This window comes from Sander lucioperca, chromosome 22 (genome assembly GCF_008315115.2).
Source record: "Sander lucioperca isolate FBNREF2018 chromosome 22, SLUC_FBN_1.2, whole genome shotgun sequence".
Classification (NCBI taxonomy): Eukaryota; Metazoa; Chordata; class Actinopteri; order Perciformes; family Percidae; genus Sander; species Sander lucioperca.
In genome coordinates, this window is record NC_050194.1 from 26,139,454 (window position 1) to 26,159,105 (window position 19,652).

The window sequence follows — 19,652 nt, forward strand, 5'->3', positions numbered from 1 at the left end:
GGGGGTGTGTATAACACGAGACTGTCCTCCCCCGAAAAACGCCCGCATAAGACTGTGCTCCCCATGACAACAAGTCCTCCAAACCATACGATGATATTGGTTGTTTGTTCCTCCCCTCTGATACACCCACCAGAGCATTTCATAAATTAACGCAGCTAGCTGTGGCAGGAAATACAGTTTGTTTAGGTTTAGGTACCAACAATAATTAGTTAAGTTTGGGAAACTATCGTAGTTTGGGACAAAATCAGAACTACTTTACTCATGGTTACGCAAGTGACGCAGAGCATGACGTAGCTCGGATTGTTCCGTAAAGTTAACAAAAAAACTTGCTGTATACTTTTTATTTTCAAACGGGACATGAGCCTCGTGTTTTCAGAGGGATGAGACGTCCTTTCCTCTGAAGCGTCACGTGAACGGCTGGGCGGAGATAGCAACGACTTCCAGGAAGGCTGCTCTCTGTATCCTCAATCATAGCTCCTCAGTAATCCCTCATCCATCCTCCATCCTCGCTCCTCGATGGCAGGAATAAGAGCTTTGAGACGGCCTTCACGAAGAAGGGGCCAGAAGGTCTTCCGTTTCAGCCGAGGAGCGAGGAGCTGTCAAATAAGGGACATGCGGTGTACCCCTGGGTACAACCCGCCTCCTTAAGTGGAAATTTGTGCTCTTATACTTCCTCTGCTTTGCTCCCGTCAGAACTACTACGGCCACTAGAGGGCGCCGCCACTACAAACATAAATATAGGTCGTACTTGCTGCTTACACAAACGACTTATGAGGGCGTTTTGTGTATAACCTCATCACAAAACGGAACAGAAGACAAACATATCCCAGACTTCATTAAACCTCATTAGAGCGTAAGACCTGCAGCAGAGGCAGCTTACCACCGTGTGCCGCATTAAGTTGAGAACCCCCCCATTGCTGCATCCTCCCGTCAACACACCTCCCTGCTCCCGTCTGTACCGGGACATCAGCATATCCGAGCCTCCCCACTCCCCCTCTCCCGCCTCGCCCTCTCATCTATCCCTATCCTCCAAACCTCCGCTGTATCCCACCTCGCCGTTCCTCCTCACCGCGTTACATTTCTGACGCTTCGCTCCCTCTCCTTTTCTGGAGAAATAGAAAAATCTCCATGCAGCGTTGGGAAGATTTTACGCACGCGACAACGCCAAAGCCTCTGCTCGGCTTGTATCCGGACGCTTGAGCGCAACATTAGAGCTGAACATGTTTTTTAAAGGCTTATTCATTCCGAGCTGATGGAGATCCCCGTTTAACCTGCCCGGATCCTCGGTGTCTCATGTCCGTGCGCTCGCGCGTCATCCACAACCTCTCCAGGCTGCCAGGCGCTTCACACTTGAGCCGATATTTATTCAGTCCATTCATTCATTCTTCTGCAACTCTAGACATCTACACAATCACCCCTTGTTGAGATTAAGTTGGACAGGTCATTTATTACAGGCTGCTAACATTTCCAGAAAGAAAATCAATATTGTCTTGCATTAACGCACGGATACCGAAGCACGAGCAGAAACATGTTGATGCGATGTAGCTGCAAACACACCGAGTTAATCCAACCGTGCAACAGCTCCAGTGCAGCGCGGCGATGCAGTGACGGCTCCGCGAACTTCAGTTGGTTGGTGCGGTGAGCGCGTCTAAGTCGGGCTGTCGCAAGTTCATTACCAGCACTGATGACCCCCCCTCCCCCCGCCTCTCCAGTGTCCGAGTCATCTCGCCCAAAAAAAAAAAACAACCGACCAAACGACTCTCCGTCCTCTGCGTCTCGCTCCCTCTCAGCCCGTCTCCTCCGCGGGGCGCACCGGCTCCCATCCATCTCTCCATCTCCATCCCTCGCCTCTCTTTTCTACGCTCGGGCTTTCCAGCGCCGTGGATAGATAGAGGCTCTGCAATCACGTGGGTCGGGGGAGAAGAGAGAGAGAGAGAGAGAGAGAGAGAGAGAGAGAGAGAGAGAGAGAGAGAGAGAGAGAGAGAGAGAGAGAGAGAGAGAGAGAGAGAGAGAGAGAGAGAGTCCATCCTCCTCCGCAGTTTGCAGTGTGTTATGTCTCAGACTCGGAGGTAGAGAGTCGAAGCTGCTCGTCTGGCGGATCTCAACCTCTGAAACAAACCCCCGGTGTCTTCTCTGGACCGTCCCCGTATCCCTCCTCACTCACCCGGGTTTTGTTTCTCTCCGGACCCCTGGAAGCATCTATTTATTTCTTTTTTTTCTACCCTTCTTCTTCCTCTCGACTCCGGCCAACAGTTTGGTCTTTGGGATTTGCTTTTTTTATTACTGTTCGGTGGTGGTTTCACTCAACACAGTTCCCTGCCGCCGCCGCCGCCGCCGCCGCTGCTGCTGTTGCTGCTGCTGCCGCCGCTTTTACGCACCGACGCTTATTTTGGATTTGCTCATCACTGGTGAAAATCACCTAAATCAGCGAGGTGGATCCGTGGATGCGCCTTTTTGGCTCAAACTGGAGATGGAAATGCTGATATTGTTATTTCAATCCCTGTGGATATTGCAATGCAACACAGTGAGCGCCGACTCCATCATTCACATTGGTAAGACACCAGCCGGGGCTTCTGCTTCTTCTTTTTTTGGCTTTGCTGTGCGGGGCTTTGGCTGTAGGGAGAGACAAGCTGCTGGCTGCCGGCAGGGACGGCTTAAAACACCAAATGTGGGCAGAAAAGCAGGTTACTGATGTGGGAAGTGTGTGTGTGTGTGTGTGTGTGTGTGTGTGTGTGTGTGTGTGTGTGTGTGTGTGTGTGTGTGTGTGTGTGTGTGTGTGTGTGTGTGCGTGCGTGCGTGTGCGTGCGTGTGTGAGTGAAATACGGACAGATCGTTAGTAGTGTTCAAGTTGAGGTGAGGCAGAATTTGAATATTAAGAGTTTCCATGCATGCACTGATTTTCAAACCTCCTCACACCTGATTGTCATTCCGATCCGCGCCTGGGTAACATGTAGGAAGGAAGGAGGCTGTTGCATCCAGGCTCACGCAACGCAAGTATCCGCAAAGTGCGCCGCACAATCCCTCCATCCACCCATCCTTCCTTCTTTCCTTCCCAGGGAGAGAGAGAGAGCTCATGTCGATCCATATTCACATCCACATGAAGAAAGCCTGAGGTTGCCAGGAGAAACTGGTCCGACATGGGTGTTTGGAGGGTTCTGCTTTATCCATCCATCCCCCCTCCCTACCTCCCTCCCTCTCCCTCCTTCTCCATCCGTCTCTCCCTCGCTTCCACTCATCTATAAGCCTGAACTTTGAATTGGACGTGAGTGAAATGTTAATCAACTCTGCCAGGGGAAGAGATGACAAAGGGGACAAACGCCGACTGTTTTGGGCTGTGAACCAACGTCGGCAAGCGAGAGCTAAATTAGTTGTCAAGCACCACTTTCTGCTTGTGTCTTCCCTCTTAATCATTTATCCACCCCCCCCCCTTCTTATATTAGTCGAGTCCCTTGTTAAGTGGAAGCAGGGGCTGATGGAGAATACAGCGGAGTCGGGAAGGATCTGAGGGGGATTCTGAGCGTAGCGCAGACTCAATGAGACACCGCTGACTGATCACACTCACAGCCGCACACACTTCTCATAGAAACTCCCCAATTTGCACTAATTCCACTTAGAGGCTCCTGTGCGCCCTGAGATAATTGGATGCGTCAAGCAGCGCGCATTCAGTTCGGAAAAGAGCCATCTTTTGTTTGCAAAGAAGAGGAAGTAAAAAAAATATGAATCCAAGGGCTTGACATTTTCAGATCTTTGCTGCAGCTCAGAGCATCAAACCCTGGCCAGTGGCAGCACTGCGGTGGCCTGTATGGTTCCGCCAGGAGAGGGGGAGGAGGAAGTGGATAGGGTGGGAGGAGGGAGGGGGGAGTCCGAGCCATTCATCTAATAAGAAGGCACTAGGGCTGCAACTAACGATTATTTCCATTGTCCATTAATCTGTCGAGTATTTTCTTGATTAATGGATTAGTTGTTAGGTCTATAAACTGTCAGAACATTGTGAAAAATGTGGATCAGTGTTTCCCAAAAAGCCCAAGATGACGTTGTTGTCCACAACTCATAGATATTCAGTTTCCTGTCACAGAGGAGAGAATCACACTAGAAAATATTCATATTTAACAAGCTGAGAGAAGTTTTTTTCCGACAAAATGTCTCTTTATTCATCAAAATAGTGGGCGATTAATTTAAGTTGACAAATTGTTGATGCTGCTGTAAGATGCGCTTCCTACTCCGAATGATTTTTCATAAGACAGAGTGATATATTGTTTCTCAAAAGCTGTATCTCCATCATGGGAATATGTCAGGCAATGTTTGACAAACGTCATATTAATACTACAACTCTTAATAATGACAAACTAGCATTACATGAGATGACAAGGAACTTCAGTACCAACCAACAATGTGCTGAGGATTCATGCCGCTAGCTAATATGGGAGAATAGGAGTCTGTTTGTTCCCTCGTTCCTTTATGGTGGCTGTCTAATTACAGAATTATCTTAAATTGAATTTATTTATTTATTCATAAGGACAATGCACATTAATTAGCATTACTGTGTTAGCCAGCTGGCTAATTTCCCCCTAGTAGTCCTATTGGGAGATTATTTTAAATCAGAGCACACAAAACAAACAGCAAAACATCAGAAATACATCAATACAACAGTATGCAACGCTCTTTACATGCAACATGAAGCAACACAGCCGAATCAAACACTGATTATAGCCATTTATAACCCATGCAGACATGCAGAGCAGCAATAAGCAATAGGCCATGAATAAAATACAACAATCATGAAGAAGATCTTGATAGAATGCTACACGATGCATTGCATATTGGTACACTTACAGTTGACACTCACTGGAAATAAAACCTGCTGTACACTGAGCAAAAAGATGTCATTTTGCAAGTATGTTTTGGCCACTTTAGAATATATTTATAGGATTGTAGAGTATGGATAGAGGGGATGGATGGATGAACAGACGGATGGATACTTTACTGTCCCTCAGGAGAAAATCTGTGTTTAGTTTGCACATGGAGAACAGCGATACGGGATTAACGAGAACACAGAACAGTAAATACAACAAATGAGGGAGGTGATGCCAAATTGTGAGACCAGGCATGAACATGAAACCGCACCGGGACGGTTGACATACTGGGACGATTTATGAGAAAAAAAAAAAAAAAAAAAAAAGGCAAATCTGAGCTGATGTTGCCACATTTTATGTGTGTGTGTGTGTGTGTGTGTCTGTGTGATTTAGACGAGAAAAGGGTGTGTGCGACTTTGAGGGGTTTAATCGGCTACATATTAAAATATATTATTTGAAATTCGGTTGAAATAATAATTGCATGCAACTCAGAAGTCTAAAGAATCTAAATGTTGTTTTATCGGCTCATGCACATATCTTGTAACCACATTTTTGCATCTTTGAAACACATCTCATCGCTGTTGATTGATATGAATTGATTGATCTAAAGATTGTTTGTGGCTTCAGAGCAAGACTTTCATGAGAGGTTGAAGACTTTTCCCAACCTGAGGAGGAGCTTGTGGCGCTTCGATTGAAGCACAAACATGACATTAAATGTTGAACAAAGCGAGGGTAAATCTAGCCTGCGAACGCATTCTCATGAATGGGTTCGTATGGTGTCGTATACAAAAACTTACGCACAACAATTCGTATAATATCCTACAAAATTATGGCGACCGCCTGCCGGTCACATGACAGTTAAGTTTAGTGGGCGTAAAGTTACATTTAGCTGAGAGAAGTTGACTGTGAGTCGATACAGAGCACCGTGAAGGGACGTCGTTTCAGCAGCCGTTGCAGTTACGACAACTTTGATTAGAAAACAGATTGTGGTTTGGGTTAAAACAGCTCTCCCCTTAAGTAGTACTCCTGGGAGACGAACACTCGTTTCCTGGGTGACAGTCTTGTGTTTCCGCTTAACTTCTTCCGGGACACAAATTCCGCTCCCCGGGTTGAAAGCCCTGTATTTTAGTCATGCTCTTAAACAGCAGCGGTCATTGTGGTGGAATACAGAAATAAATACCTGGAATATATACGAATTACAATGCTTCTACAAATTTTTCGTAGCTATCTTTTTATAAGACTTTATGTACACAGCAATCTCAGACATAACTACTAAAATAATTTGTGATAGTTGTATTTACAATATACTCTTGTATACAGTATATACTGATCTATTTCAAGTAGAGGGAATGTATATTAACACTTTTTAGAATAAAACCGAGAAAATAAAGTTGATCACGATTACCTATTTAAAGTACATTAACCCTTCTTTTGTCTTCCATTCGACCATGTACTTGTCGTCCTGAAAAATCAACATTTTTTCTGACGTTTTCGTCTCTTTTATCGACACTTTTGTCTCTTTTTTCAATGTTTTTGGCTCGTTTTTTGACGTTTAACGCTTCTTTTCACTACCATGTACAAACACCACCAACACCAACTTATTACCAGGGTTACACTCATTTTTGGAATTCATGGTCAGTAAACCTCATTTATAGGAAATTATACCTAATACCGAAATGATGAATTATTTAGACTCATATTAAAGAAAGGATAATTACAGAAGCGTATATGTCGCGTTCAGTCTGGTTTTTAAACATTTGTTTTTTCCAAACGAAATTTGTTTTTTATAAAACACCCAAAATTCAATGAAAGTAGAGATCCGATCTTTTGTTGTACTTGCGAAGCGCGATGTATGGAATCATCCATGTAATTTTTGGGTAATTAAAATTAGGTAGTAAAGAAACCCATATTTCTGATATAGACATTTTAAAAAACAGGTGAAATTTGACCCGAAGACAACACAAAGGTTAAACCTACATGATGGCTGTAGAACTCGTTAGAGTGTGGTTTAGGATGTGCAAAAATGTAGAGAAATGTGCAGAAGTTCAGGAGATATACCTTGTGCAGTGTACAGGTATGTAGTCCGGAGTCTAAAGCCTGAACTGCTTTACTCCTCCTCTACTCCTTCCCTTTCTCTCCTTTCTCTCCTTCCTCTCCTTCCTCTCCTTCCTCGTGCTGATCTGTGGTTGGCTGGCTGCATTCAGAGCCTCCGTTGTTCCCCTGAACTTACTGACAGTCTGACTCTGACTGACTTGGCAGCGCCACGCAACGCCCAGATCAGATGTGACAGTGTTCCAACCTCGGCCCTGAAACCCCTGCCCGAGCATCTGTCTCGTCCAGCCGCGTGGCTTTATCTTCAGTGACATATCGTGGTTTGTTTGTCCCTTTCTCTCTTCTGTTCCCTGTAGAGGATCAGTGTCAGGCCGTGGGTGTCGCGGGGGGGTTGGTGATCTGTAAAAGAGCTGATACAGATGAAAACGTGGAGCTTGGACCTTCAGTTGACCTGCTTCAACCTCTGACCCATTTTGATGCATCCATGTGCATCAGTGGTGCACTGTCGACATTGTAAACTGTAAAAATGATGGACGTGGCATCAGTGACGTCACCCATTGGTTTGTGGACTGCCATTTTCGAGATTACATTTTGGCCAGGGTGCAATTTGCTGAGGGGGGATGCGTGGGATTTCCCCCTTTCTGGTCTATATATCCCTGCCTCTGCTAAATTATTTTTATCCCCGGTGGAGACAAAATGTATCCCCCCCTTAAAGTGATCAATGCTACTTCCCCAATAGAACATATATTATATACCTAAAGTAGAAGTATTTTAAACTAAGTAAAGCGCTGTAACGTGAACACATAGTGTCATAGAACATCAAATCTGAGCAGCAGTTGCTGGTTGTATTTAGCCGCTACAGAGCTCCGGGACGCCGGCTACCAGCGGTGGTTGTTTAGCCGCCAACAGGTGACTGTGTGCCGGCTACAGGCTCCGCCAGATGACGGTCCTTTCAGGGGCCGTGGTAGTTGAGTTTAGCCAGAAAAAGTAAGCGTCATGCGGCGATGACAGTGAAGTTTAGGAAAAAGATGGTGGTTTGGATTAAAACGCTCCCGAGGAATGAATGAACGTTTCCTGGGTGAAAGTATTTTGTTTTGGCTGGTGAACTCCGCTCTGTGTTTTACGTTGACACCACGTTGTGCTGTTTCATTTTCAGATTATTTTCCATTGGATATTAAAGTTCATAAACAAGTGTTTTGGCACGGCTGGCTATATACATGGTGGAATTGGAACGGGGATTTAATTCTTGCATGTTTTGTTTTGTTGTGCATGATCAAACCCCGCCCCCCTCTCTCTGCTTTTTCACAAATCAGCACCCTGATTTTGATCATCACCATCTAGGTTTTTCCGATCCAGAAATTACAATTTATTAAAAAAATTTCGGACAAAAGGGTGGAGCTGGGGAAGACGTTTCTAAGCCAGTGTTTATTGTTTTCAATGGTGCTGCGCTAAGCTAAACCCTAAAAAGGGAAACCCTTCTGAAGCGAGTCATCCACTGGAGATTAACACATGTGTGAATGCGGACCTGGTGTCACTCATCTGTATGGTGGTACAGACAATCTGCAACCTTCCCTTAAGTTACCAGCTAACGCTATCGGTAGGTATGTTTAGGCAAACAAATTGTTCCAGTTAACTTTGCTGGAGTGTAATCACAGAGTGACAGGGTCAAAGTTTAAGATAATAACACGGACAACAGCCAAAAACAAGTCTATTTTAATGTCCACAGTGTTAGCATGGTTAGCATCGCTAAGCCTCTGTCCTGACTGACAGGTCCTAAAGCATCCCCTGCTTTATCGTCTGTTTTAACATAAATGGGACCATCATTTACTAAATGAACATCATGCTGTGTTGAAGACTTAAACCAGTGATTGAGACCATGAAGTCATTATGAAAATGTTTACTGAGGTAATAAATCAAGTGAGAAGTAGGTTCGTTTTCTCATAGACTTCTATAGAAACAGACTTCTTTTTGGAGCCGGTAGAGTTGCCCCCTGCTGGATGTTAGAGAGAACGCAGCTTTAAGGAGCTTCAGCAATGGCTTCACTTTTTAGACACGGAAGCTTCGTCCATTGTTTTTTACAGTGTGTGGTCGAGGTTCAAGAGTCTGCAGGTTTTCATCTCATCCCATCACAACAGCAGCTGGTTTCTCTAATTAGTCCCGCCCCTCCTGTTCTCTGGTTGAATGTGCACACACCAGTGAAAACAGCTGCTGCATGGTTTGCTTGTGACTGGAAAGGGAAACCAGCCGTCGAGGAACGCCCGTTCGTTTGATTGAAGGTCAGGACCAGGAGCTGCAAGCAGGAGGGAGCAGGGCTGCTATCAATTTTGGCCTTTAATTAAATATCAGATATCAAGCTGTCAGCGGGGTCCACTCCTGATTTGACGCATGCTCTCGGGGGGGGCTTAATAGAACATCTCTTTCCAGAAAAAAGGAAGGTAAAATCATTGTGAAGAACAGACAAATACCAGGCTGTCAAACCTCAACAGAAGCTCCTGCAGAATGAGGAATCGGTTTACGGACGTGTTGAGAAAATATCGAACTGTTGTTTGTAGAAAACGTGACAGAAATTTGTTTTTGGTGGAAGGGGATAAATAGACATACTGTTGACACATCTTAGCCAACAATAAGATGGAAAAGAAGAGAGAGGAGGAAGTACAGTATGTGTCAATTGTGTTCATGTGTGAGTGCAAAGACTTTGTGTGGCTCTGACAGGGGCCTTCGTTCCACTTAAGAAAAATCTTTATATTTTGGACAATAGCGAGCTTCCGACTTTGCTGCTTGAAGCTCTTTCCTGTCCCAACGTGACATTGGATGCACAAAGAAATGTTTTTTTCTTGTTTCAGTTTGGTGTGAATGAACTTGACTGGTCTGCACAAAGCCTTGACCTGGAAAAAAAAGAATGCATTGTACAGATGAAAACTGAAATGAAGGATGTTTTTGAAGGTATTTGTCAGCCCGCGGCAGTCATATTGCCTTTTCCTCTGTTTGGTTTGGAGTTCTGATTACAATTTGTGACGAGTTGTGTTGATTATTTTATACCTGCATCATGATCCAAGACCATTTAGATTTGCTTTAACATAGAGAAAGTTGTGTCTAAATTTCCTCCAGTTACACTGGTGTTAATGTGCAAAATATTTATAATGCAGCTAGTGAAATCTACTTTATGTCAAGGACATACAGTAGATTTCAGTCTGGTTTCGGTGGATAGTTTTACAATCCTGTTAATAAGTGGTGTTGGGGCAAAATCAAGTTTGTCACTCTAAATTTATTAACCCTTTGAGGTCTAAGGGCATTTTTAGATATCTTCTTGAATTCTCCTTTTATGGGGAATTTGCATATAACTAATCCCCACGTGTTTCATATCAAAATGGTCAGAACAAACTCAGCTTTCTGCATAGTGATGCCCAACATTGTTCCAGAGCAATGTATAAAGACATAATTTGGCCCTAAAGCTGAAATATTTCTCAAATCTCTTGTGAAAACATACCTACACTCAATTGTTTTGGTGCTTAAAATGAGTTTACAAAAGTCATCGGTTCACAAAAGTAGCCTAATATATGAATAAAATAATAAATAAATGTCTAAAATGAAATTTTTTAATATCGCTTTTTGATTGCTCGGTCTTTTGTCCTCAGAGGGTTTATGATTGAATAAAAAACTTAACTGTAAACAATATTGGTGTCACCCTTCAGGAACTTACAGTGCTCAGCATAAGTGGTGTATTCACTTATGCTAAAGTTGACTAAAAAGAGGAATATAAAGGATCATCATCTTTTGGAAATTGATCTTAATGCCTTAATTAAAAAATGGGGGTACTTTCCATAAGATCATCTCTCAATGCAAATCAAACCAGCTATTAGGCTAACTGAAATAAAAACTATGCCAGTCTCTAGGTATGGTGAAGGGTATGTGATGATGTGGGGGTATGGTGAAGGGTATGTGATGATGTGGGGGTATGGTGAAGGGTATGTGATGATGTGGGGGTATGGTGAAGGGTATGTGATGATGTGGGGGTATGGTGAAGGGTATGTGATGATGTGGGGTATGGTGAAGGGTATGTGATGATGTGGGGTATGGTGAAGGGTATGTGATGATGTGGGGGTATGGTGAAGGGTATGTGATGATGTGGGGGTATGGTGAAGGGTATGTGATGATGTGGGGTATGGTGAAGGGTATGTGATGATGTGGGGTATGGTGAAGGGTATGTGATGATGTGGGGGTATGGTGAAGGGTATGTGATGATGTGGGGGTATGGTGAAGGGTATGTGATGATGTGGGGGTATGGTGAAGGGTATGTGATGATGTGGGGGTATGGTGAAGGGTATGTGATGATGTGGGGTATGGTGAAGGGTATGTGATGATGTGGGGGTATGGTGAAGGGTATGTGATGATGTGGGGTATGGTGAAGGGTATGTGATGATGTGGGGGTATGGTGAAGGGTATGTGATGATGTGGGGGTATGGTGAAGGGTATGTGATGATGTGGGGGTATGATGAAGGGTATGTGATGATGTGGGGGTATGGTGAAGGGTATGTGATGATGTGGGGGCCAAGGGAACTTTATCAGGATACATAGTATCCTGGATCCATGAAATAACTGGCCTTTAAAAATAAAAGTCTGCCTTCCTCTATGGGAATTTAACATAGGGGTGTACTGACTTATGCCCCCTGTATTTTAAGGAAGAACATTTATTTATTTACAATACATTATTCATCTTACAAAGACAATTGGTGTCCTTAAAGGATGGATGTTTCCTATTTTTTTTAATTTAGGCATTAAGATCAATTTCTAAAAGATGATTTTTTATTCCTCTTTTTAGTCAACTTTAGCATGGGTGTATTCACTTATGCTGAGCACTGTATATCGGTCAGACTTGGGTTGTAGCTCTTCCTGTCCCCTGTGGGCTGTTTTTCCAGGTGTGAAGGTCCTCTAAACGCCCCTCAGGCCATGCGGGTAACAGGTCACTTTTCATTAGGAGCCTGAAGAGGAGAGAGTAGCCCATCCCATGAGCCAGGCAGCTAAAGAGGGATGATTTATGGCACCGGTGTAGCAGATAGCAGAAGGGGAGCCCTGCTTATCCGTGGCCGGGGTTTTTGGAAAGGCGCGCTCAAACTGCAGGAATCCAATCTGTTGAGGCTGGCAAAGGGAATGAACAGCTGCGGCCTTTTCTTGCCCTGCCGCTAAATAAGATAAACTAACCCAGTTAGGGAACAACGCAAAAGGCTTCCCGCACTGTCTCAGTGAAGGCTTAGCCAGGCCATTTACCTCCACCACCTGCACACACACACACACACACACAGTACATATGCAGGCATGGACACAGAGGAGCAAAGCCATCTTTCTAACATAATGCAGCGGCCTCAGTCAGTGGATTGAATAATCGTGGCATATAACAGAGTCTTTGACCCTGCGAGGGCAATGAAATACCCAAAGAAACCTTAGTGTTCCTTCAAATTCACAGTGACTATTACCAGGTAGAGAGGAGACTGTGTGGGCAGACGCAGATGAAAAGGCTTGGAATGGAAACTGATTTAACTAATAACAGTCTTACGAAAGACGCTGAATCTGCCAAGTCTCTCTGTTTTGTGCTGAGACTGAATATCTTTAAATTTGATTTATTCATGGAAAACAAGACGAGTGTGACTGATGTCCTTGTCTGAATGAAACTTCAAAAACATGAGACCCTCATTAGACTGTAAACATTGCTTTCCCAGCCTAGGATTAAGTTTAGTCCAGGACGTATGTCGACATAGGTTTGTTTTAGGATCACCCCTCATCATCCAGCCTAAACAGCCATTCACTCTGAGAAGTCAGACAGGTTAGTGACAGGGCTTCACTAGAATAAAAGTTACTTTGAGTAAACGCTTGCAGACATTTTCATCTCATTATCAATTGGTTTTGATGCTTTTTTTGAGCCCATCATTCATGGTCTTTGACATTGTTTGCCAGCTATGGTTTGGACACTTCCAATAACACTTTTTGTTTATACATTATCATACTTTGTGTTTATTATTTTTTGCATGTGAATTCATTGTTTGTGTGTTTGCAGACGCATTAGACTCAAATCCCTTTTGAGCAACAGATAAAACAATTTTAAGACAATTTTTTGGGGCATTTTAGCCTTTAATAGACAGGACAGCTGTAGACAGGAAAGGGGAGAGAGGGGGGAAAGACATGCAGCAAATGGCCACGGGTCGGACTCAAACCGTGAGCTACTGCGTCGAGGACTGAGCCTCTGCATATGGGCGCCTGCTCTACCAGGTGAGCCACGCAGGCGCCCGCAGATAAAGTCTTTTGAATTGAATTGAATTCAGTTACCCCCTCCTCCCAAAATCTCCCAGACTTCAATAACATTTTACTTACAAACATAATTTTTGGAACTGAAAGGGTTAATCTCGCTCCAGAAAACTGGGACTTAAACCTACTTTAATGAAATGATGTCATTCATTTTAGTTTATTTCGAAAAGGAAAGAGAAGATTATGGTTGAAAGTTACGAAATGTAGAGGCAGCGGAGCAACTGTTTGGCTGTGTGGTTATTTCTTTGGTCACAGCTCCCATTTCACTTGTAGATTTCTTTCTTCTGCTGGTTGTATTTCTGCCCTCCATTAAGTTGCTTTTACTATTTTCTTCTTCCAAACAAACTGATGTGAACTGCTATCACATGTCCCCATGCACAGACCCCGATTGGCTGACTGTTGGCAAAAAAATATTAATTAATTTTAGATGCAAACTTAAGCCAAGAACTGCCTGCATGTTTGCCAGCCAAATCTTTTTAATTACAAGCATGGCCTAATTACTGGTGTGTTTTACATGTGATACTGAAGCTCCGTGGAAGGTTTAACACACGGCTACAGTACAGCACATTTGCAGTTTACAAGGTGTAATTATGTTTGTGTTGTTCACACTTTTGTTGCTACTTTAATTTAAACTTTTCAGCTTTTAGATTTTGTAGATTAGATGCTGCTGGATTGTAATGTTTCACAGCTTGACAGCTGCAGTGGCTTAATATTTATCATTTTACCTCCAGAGTAGGATGAGTCATGTATATGATTGTTGGTTACGCGTGCAAAAGTGCCCGCCTGTGTAGGTATTCTCAGCAGATGCACTTTTCATTTGCATTAAGTTTGTGTCTGAAGATTGTTGGCTGTCTGACAGAAGGAAAAGCAGCTCAGGATGTCACATCCTGCGTGAGAGCTTGTGGGTTTGTAATGCAGCTGCTCCACACTGCTGATGACGTCTGACAGCGTGGAGACATATTTTGTTTTCAGATGGAAGGAATGCATAATGAGTGAATTTGGCTGCTTTTCTTCCACATTCTTCATTGTTCTGCAGCAGGTCAAAGAGCTGAAACATCCCTTATTTGGACGTTTAATTATAATAATAGCTCTGCTGTTCAGCCATGTACCCGGTGCTCCGTTTGGACTCTGGGGAAATGCTGTCCACAAATACTGGATGTTATAAATCTTGTTGTTGTTGTTGTGCTTCGTGTTTTTGTAACATTTTAAAGCTCCACATTATTCATTTCATTTTTGAAATCTCTTCTGGCTCAGGATCAAAATAATACATTTCTTTAAACAGAGTGAATGTGAAGGCCATTCCATCACAATACCTCACCCTGATTGGCTGAAAACAGCCGTCTTGTTTTACCTTAAACTGATGGAAAGCTGCTGAATGGAGGATTGTCTTTTCAAATGGTTAGGGCATGGTTAGATGGATTTTAATGTTTACACCGCCACAAAACTTAATTTCTCCGCATTTACGTCAAATGTCATGTGTTCATTTGTGACATAAATTGGAGGCATTGTCACGAAACGATCGGTTTCATTGCGGAAGTCCGACAACACGGCTAAAAAAGCCAATCCCAAATAATGTTTAGATTCACATACAACTTTATTTAACATTGAAAACAACACATCTATGCGCCTCACTATTAGGCTTTCAATAATTGCTCGCAGAGTTTGAGAAACACTGTTTTAAATTTCAAATTAGAAACATGATATTTTACCAAATCTACCACTCTTTGAGGAATACTGACCATTCATCATTCTTCAGTTATGAAAGAGGGCATCGCTAAATCATAGGGGGCAGGGCAGAGCATAATGAATGAAGGAGCTCTCTGCTGAGTTCGATGATGCCTTACACAAGCATCTACGACAAACAGTTCATGAGTTAGTGGCTGAAGTGGAGTTTCCATCATTACTATTCCTATCTAGGCGTTACGTTTCCAGGTCCCTAACTAGCTGTCTCTGGGAAGGAGACCTTTTCGCTGTCAGTGTAAAGCTAAATGCAAAGACAAATTATAATTTGTGTTCTTGCGTTTAATACTCCTCCAGTGATCTGCTGCATGTGATTTAATTTAAAGACAAATAATAATTTGTGTTCTTGCGTTTAATATGCCTCCAGTGATCTGCTACATGTGATTTAATTCCCTTGTGGTTTTACCCACAAATGCTTTGGCAGCTTAAAAGATAAACGACACCTCTTATAACTCCACTGATGAATCCCTTAATGGGAATGGATTTTCCTGTGTCAGGGTGATGAAAGCAAGAAGGCGTGTGTGTGTGTGTGTGTGTGTGTGTGTGTGTGTGTGTGTGTGTGTGTGTGTTTGTTTAACTATATTCGTTGGGTCCAAAAACCTGGAATACAGTATACTTGTGGGGTCCCGACAGCCTTGTGGTGCCAAAATGCTGGACCCCAGAAGTTTAAAGGTCTGTTTGAGGGTTAAGACTTGGTTTTAGGATTAGGGTTAGAATTAGGTTATGGTTAGGGTGAGGGTAAGGGTTAAGGTTAGGCATTTAGTGGTGATGGTTAAGGTTAGGGTAAGGGGCTAGGGAATACATTATGTCAATGACGGGTCCCCACAAAGATAGTGAAACAAATTCAGTTCAGAGTTCAAACTTGTTCTAAATTTGCTCTCAAGTATATCATAATTTAGTAAAGCCCCGCTATGTCAGCCGGTAGAACACAAGCACTCGTGAATGGCAGTCTTTTGTTTACTCTGTTGTACATATACTCACAGCTTCTTAATTTGGTTTTCTTTCCCACAGGACTAATTGAGGCTCAGCGTCCATCTTTTTTTATCTTTTCTTTCTATAACACAAAAAATAATGCAGAAACAAACATACAATACAGTATATACATATACCTACATACAGCACATCAACATATACCGCATATATGGTATATATAATTTAACACAATAACAAAAAACTACCTCATTTCAGGGCCCCAAAAAATAATAATAATAGCATCCATCTTTCAAACAGCACAGGAAATGTGTCTATCGCTGCACCCTGTCAAAGTGTAAATTACAATTATATTATCTTATTATATTATAATAATATAATAATATTCAACTCTTTGAAATCCTTATTCTCATGTGCACGTCACAGCAGTGAAGTCAGACTGAAATGGCAGCAGGGAGCTGCAGACTTCAGGTGCTGTCCGTGGTGCTGAAAGGGAGGCAGCTGTGTTCATGTTTCATGAAAAGTTACGTCTCTGTCCGTGGTGCTGAAAGGGAGGTGGGGTTTTTTTGTATGAAAAGAAGATACTTCTGTGATGCTGCTGGACTTATTTAACTGTAACTTTTCCACAGTGTCTGGATTAGTTCAGTTCAGTAAACTTTATTATCCCAGATAGGAAACTTGATTTGAAGTCAGGAGTGCAAGATAAAAATACACATGGGTGAATACATGAAAAGACAACAATATAAAAACAAAGTACAAAAAAATGTTTTCTGTACATATACATAATATACAGAACACAATTTTACACAAATTCTACATTACATGTACATGAGCTGAGTTATTGTACAGGGGACGAAGGAGTCTCATTATTCCTATTTCTCTAGAACTGGGGTACTATGAGGAGAGAGTCTCAAACTCAAAGTGAAGTAAAAATGAATATAAATGTGTAAAGATTACAACCTGTTGAGATAGAAAAAGGAATAGTTATGCAATTTTTAAACGGCCTTGGGCGTAATCTATGTTTTACTTGACTTCAGATGTCACTATGTCTTCTTAGTTCATGTATTTGAAGAGTTAGTTTTCTATGTATTTATTTATTTTGATGTGGCATTTGTTTTAAACACCTTAATCTTTTTTGATTCATTACTTGTTATTCAAGATCAAATACAATTTCAGTGTCACTTGTGATAAGAGGACACATCTGTTGTTTTGCACAATTTATAGAAATAAATAAAATATTCATTAATTTGCCTGCAGCTCATTCTGTTAAACAGATCCTGAGAAAATAGTATCGCCAACTTAAAATCGTGATTCGTATCCAATGGTGAGTTGAGTGTATTGTTATATCCCTAATATATAATATATTTTTTTGTGAAATCCTAGAATATTTCTATAGTTTCTGTTGGCAGCAGGTGCTTACAGTAAAATAGTATCTGAGAAATATTGTCATGCAGCTTCCATGAGATAAATAGGTCCAGCTTAAAGCCAGAGTTTATAGTCGCAGAGCACAGAGGCTGCTAAATCCCAAAGTAAACCAGCTGCTTTCTCTGATTTTCCAGCCTGCTGGAGCTTTGGGACCCAAAGCCCCAGAATGCTGGTTGATTACCTGCCAGAGAGAGGAGGAGGCCTGATAAACTTAATGCATTGTTTTTGCCTCATTGGCACATAAATTGCATTTGGCTGCTGGCTGGTGTGAAGTTCCCACCCTGTATGTAGCGTTGGAATATTTTGCTAAATATGCTCGAAAAAGCCACACGCTCCAAATCACACATTCTTTTTCCAACTCCAACTGGATTTCCCCATTTCTGTACCATTTATTAAACATTCAGCTCAGACGAAAATTCAATAATCTGGCTTTAAGGATTTAAATAAAATATGCATGCAGTGAAATTGTTTGAAATGTTTGAATAAAGTGCAATTTATACGCTAAAATGTCCAGTAGGGCTTCAACTAACCATTATTATTTTCATCATTGATTAATCTGTTGATTATTTTCTTGATTAATTGTTTAGTTATTTGGTTCTGTCAAATGTAAGAAAGTGGTGAAAAATGTCTATCCCAGTTTCTCAATGTCATTGGGGGGGGGCGGGGGGGGGTGTCTTTAAATGTCTTGTTTTGTTCACAACTCAAAGATATTCAGTTAAATATGATTCAAAACCGAAATGAGCAGGGACTTTCCATATTTGAGAGGCAGAAAACAGCATTTTCGGCATCTGTGCATAAAAAAATTACTTATCAAAGTAGTTGCAGATTATTTTTCTGTCTAATCGATTAATCATAGCAGCTCTTATGTTAAGTACAGCTGAAGAAAGACAGGAAATGGGGGAGAGAGAGGGGGGATGACATGCAGCAAAGGGTCTCGGGTTGGATTCGAACCCGGGCCACTGGCGAGGACTGAGCCTACGTGGGGCGCGCGCTCTACCAGGTGAGCTACAGCCGCCCCTCTAGAATTGCTTTTCAATGCTAATGTTAAAACAAAGCTTGAAATTACACCATCACGTCCCGAAATATTCACAAATATAATAAACAATGCTTTTTACAATGATGTCTTCAAAAGGTGCGCGAAGATGGAGCTGAGCAAGTTTTTACAGGGTCTACTTACCCAAATAACAAACTATTCTCTTATTTGCGGTTTCTATCTTTACATATGTTTTGTCCAGTTTTTGAGATATCTGAGATATTTCTGCCTTCAGCCCAATACAATGAAGATTCATGTTTTTTTAGTTTGTGCTGCTCTCAGCAGTGGAAATGTATAAAAATCCAACTAAATATCTTTCCTGTCACTCTGGGTAATCCACAGAACGTGCTGTCACATTTTATCATTTGAACTACATCTTCAGTAGAGAGCATGAGCTCATGAGCACCACAGAACTGGAGGCAGAAATCTCAGATATATAGATATCTTTAAACCTGGAAAAATAAAAAAACCTGAACTATTTGCACGGATAGATACCACAAGAGGCAAGTGAGAAAATGTGGTTTTTTTTGTAATTTGGATTAACTGACCCTTTAAATTCTCCACTGTTCGCAAAACAGACAGTAGGAGAGAGACTCTGAGGAGTATAACATTCATGGGAATTTGATTCTGGGCTCACAGAGGCAGCGGCGGGTCAAGAGTCAGCCTCCTCCGCCCTTTAGCACTTACTGTTAATTAAAGCTGTTGAGGTTTGAGGCTCCCCAGTGTGCTGCCGCAAGGCGAAATATAAACCTCACATCAACTCCCTCACCATGTCTCTGACAGGTGCAACAAGATTCATTCTTAATTGAAAACGCCCGACCGACTGCAATTTCAAAAACGGGATGATTGATTGATGAAGCCCAGGAGCTAGATTGCGTCCTGCGAGGAAGGCCGCCCATTTCACCGCGACGACCTGAGTTCATTTGGGTACTCAGTGAGCTGAATGAGCGCAAGCAGCCTGGCAAATTGAATTCTAACTTGTGGGCGAGGTTTTTCTTAATTGCGCGTGACAATTTTTCCAAACAGAATCTGTAAAGTTCCATTTATCAAGCTGTTTGTCTGAGTTTTCATCCCTCCGTATGTCTTTTCATTCACAATAAATTATTTTCTGTTCATCCATTCATTAGTCTACACATTCCAGATTTACCAGCTGTACTTCAATATGGCACAAACCTGCTAAACATTTTTAGGAACATTCATGTAATGTCTGTTTTGCTTCCCACCATTTGGACTTTTCATGAAGATGAAATACACTAGTACACATTCAGAAAGGTGCCTGTTTGGAACGAGCCGATTGCTTGGCGTGTAATATTGCTCAGTGG

The 19,652-nt window shown here is 42.3% G+C and overlaps 1 protein-coding gene across 2 annotated transcripts in view; it reads left to right on the plus strand.

The window, feature by feature from the left end:
• The first annotated feature begins 2,014 nt into the window (after window positions 1-2,014).
• Window positions 2,015-19,652, plus strand: part of grid1b (glutamate receptor, ionotropic, delta 1b) — a 669,588-nt gene continuing 651,950 nt past the window's right edge. For both annotated transcript variants that reach the window (XM_031314943.2, XM_035997526.1), the window contains exon 1: window positions 2,015-2,552. In XM_031314943.2, the coding sequence (XP_031170803.2) occupies window positions 2,471-2,552 (82 nt within the window). In that variant the 5' untranslated portion in view covers window positions 2,015-2,470. The remainder of the gene's footprint in view (window positions 2,553-19,652) is intronic.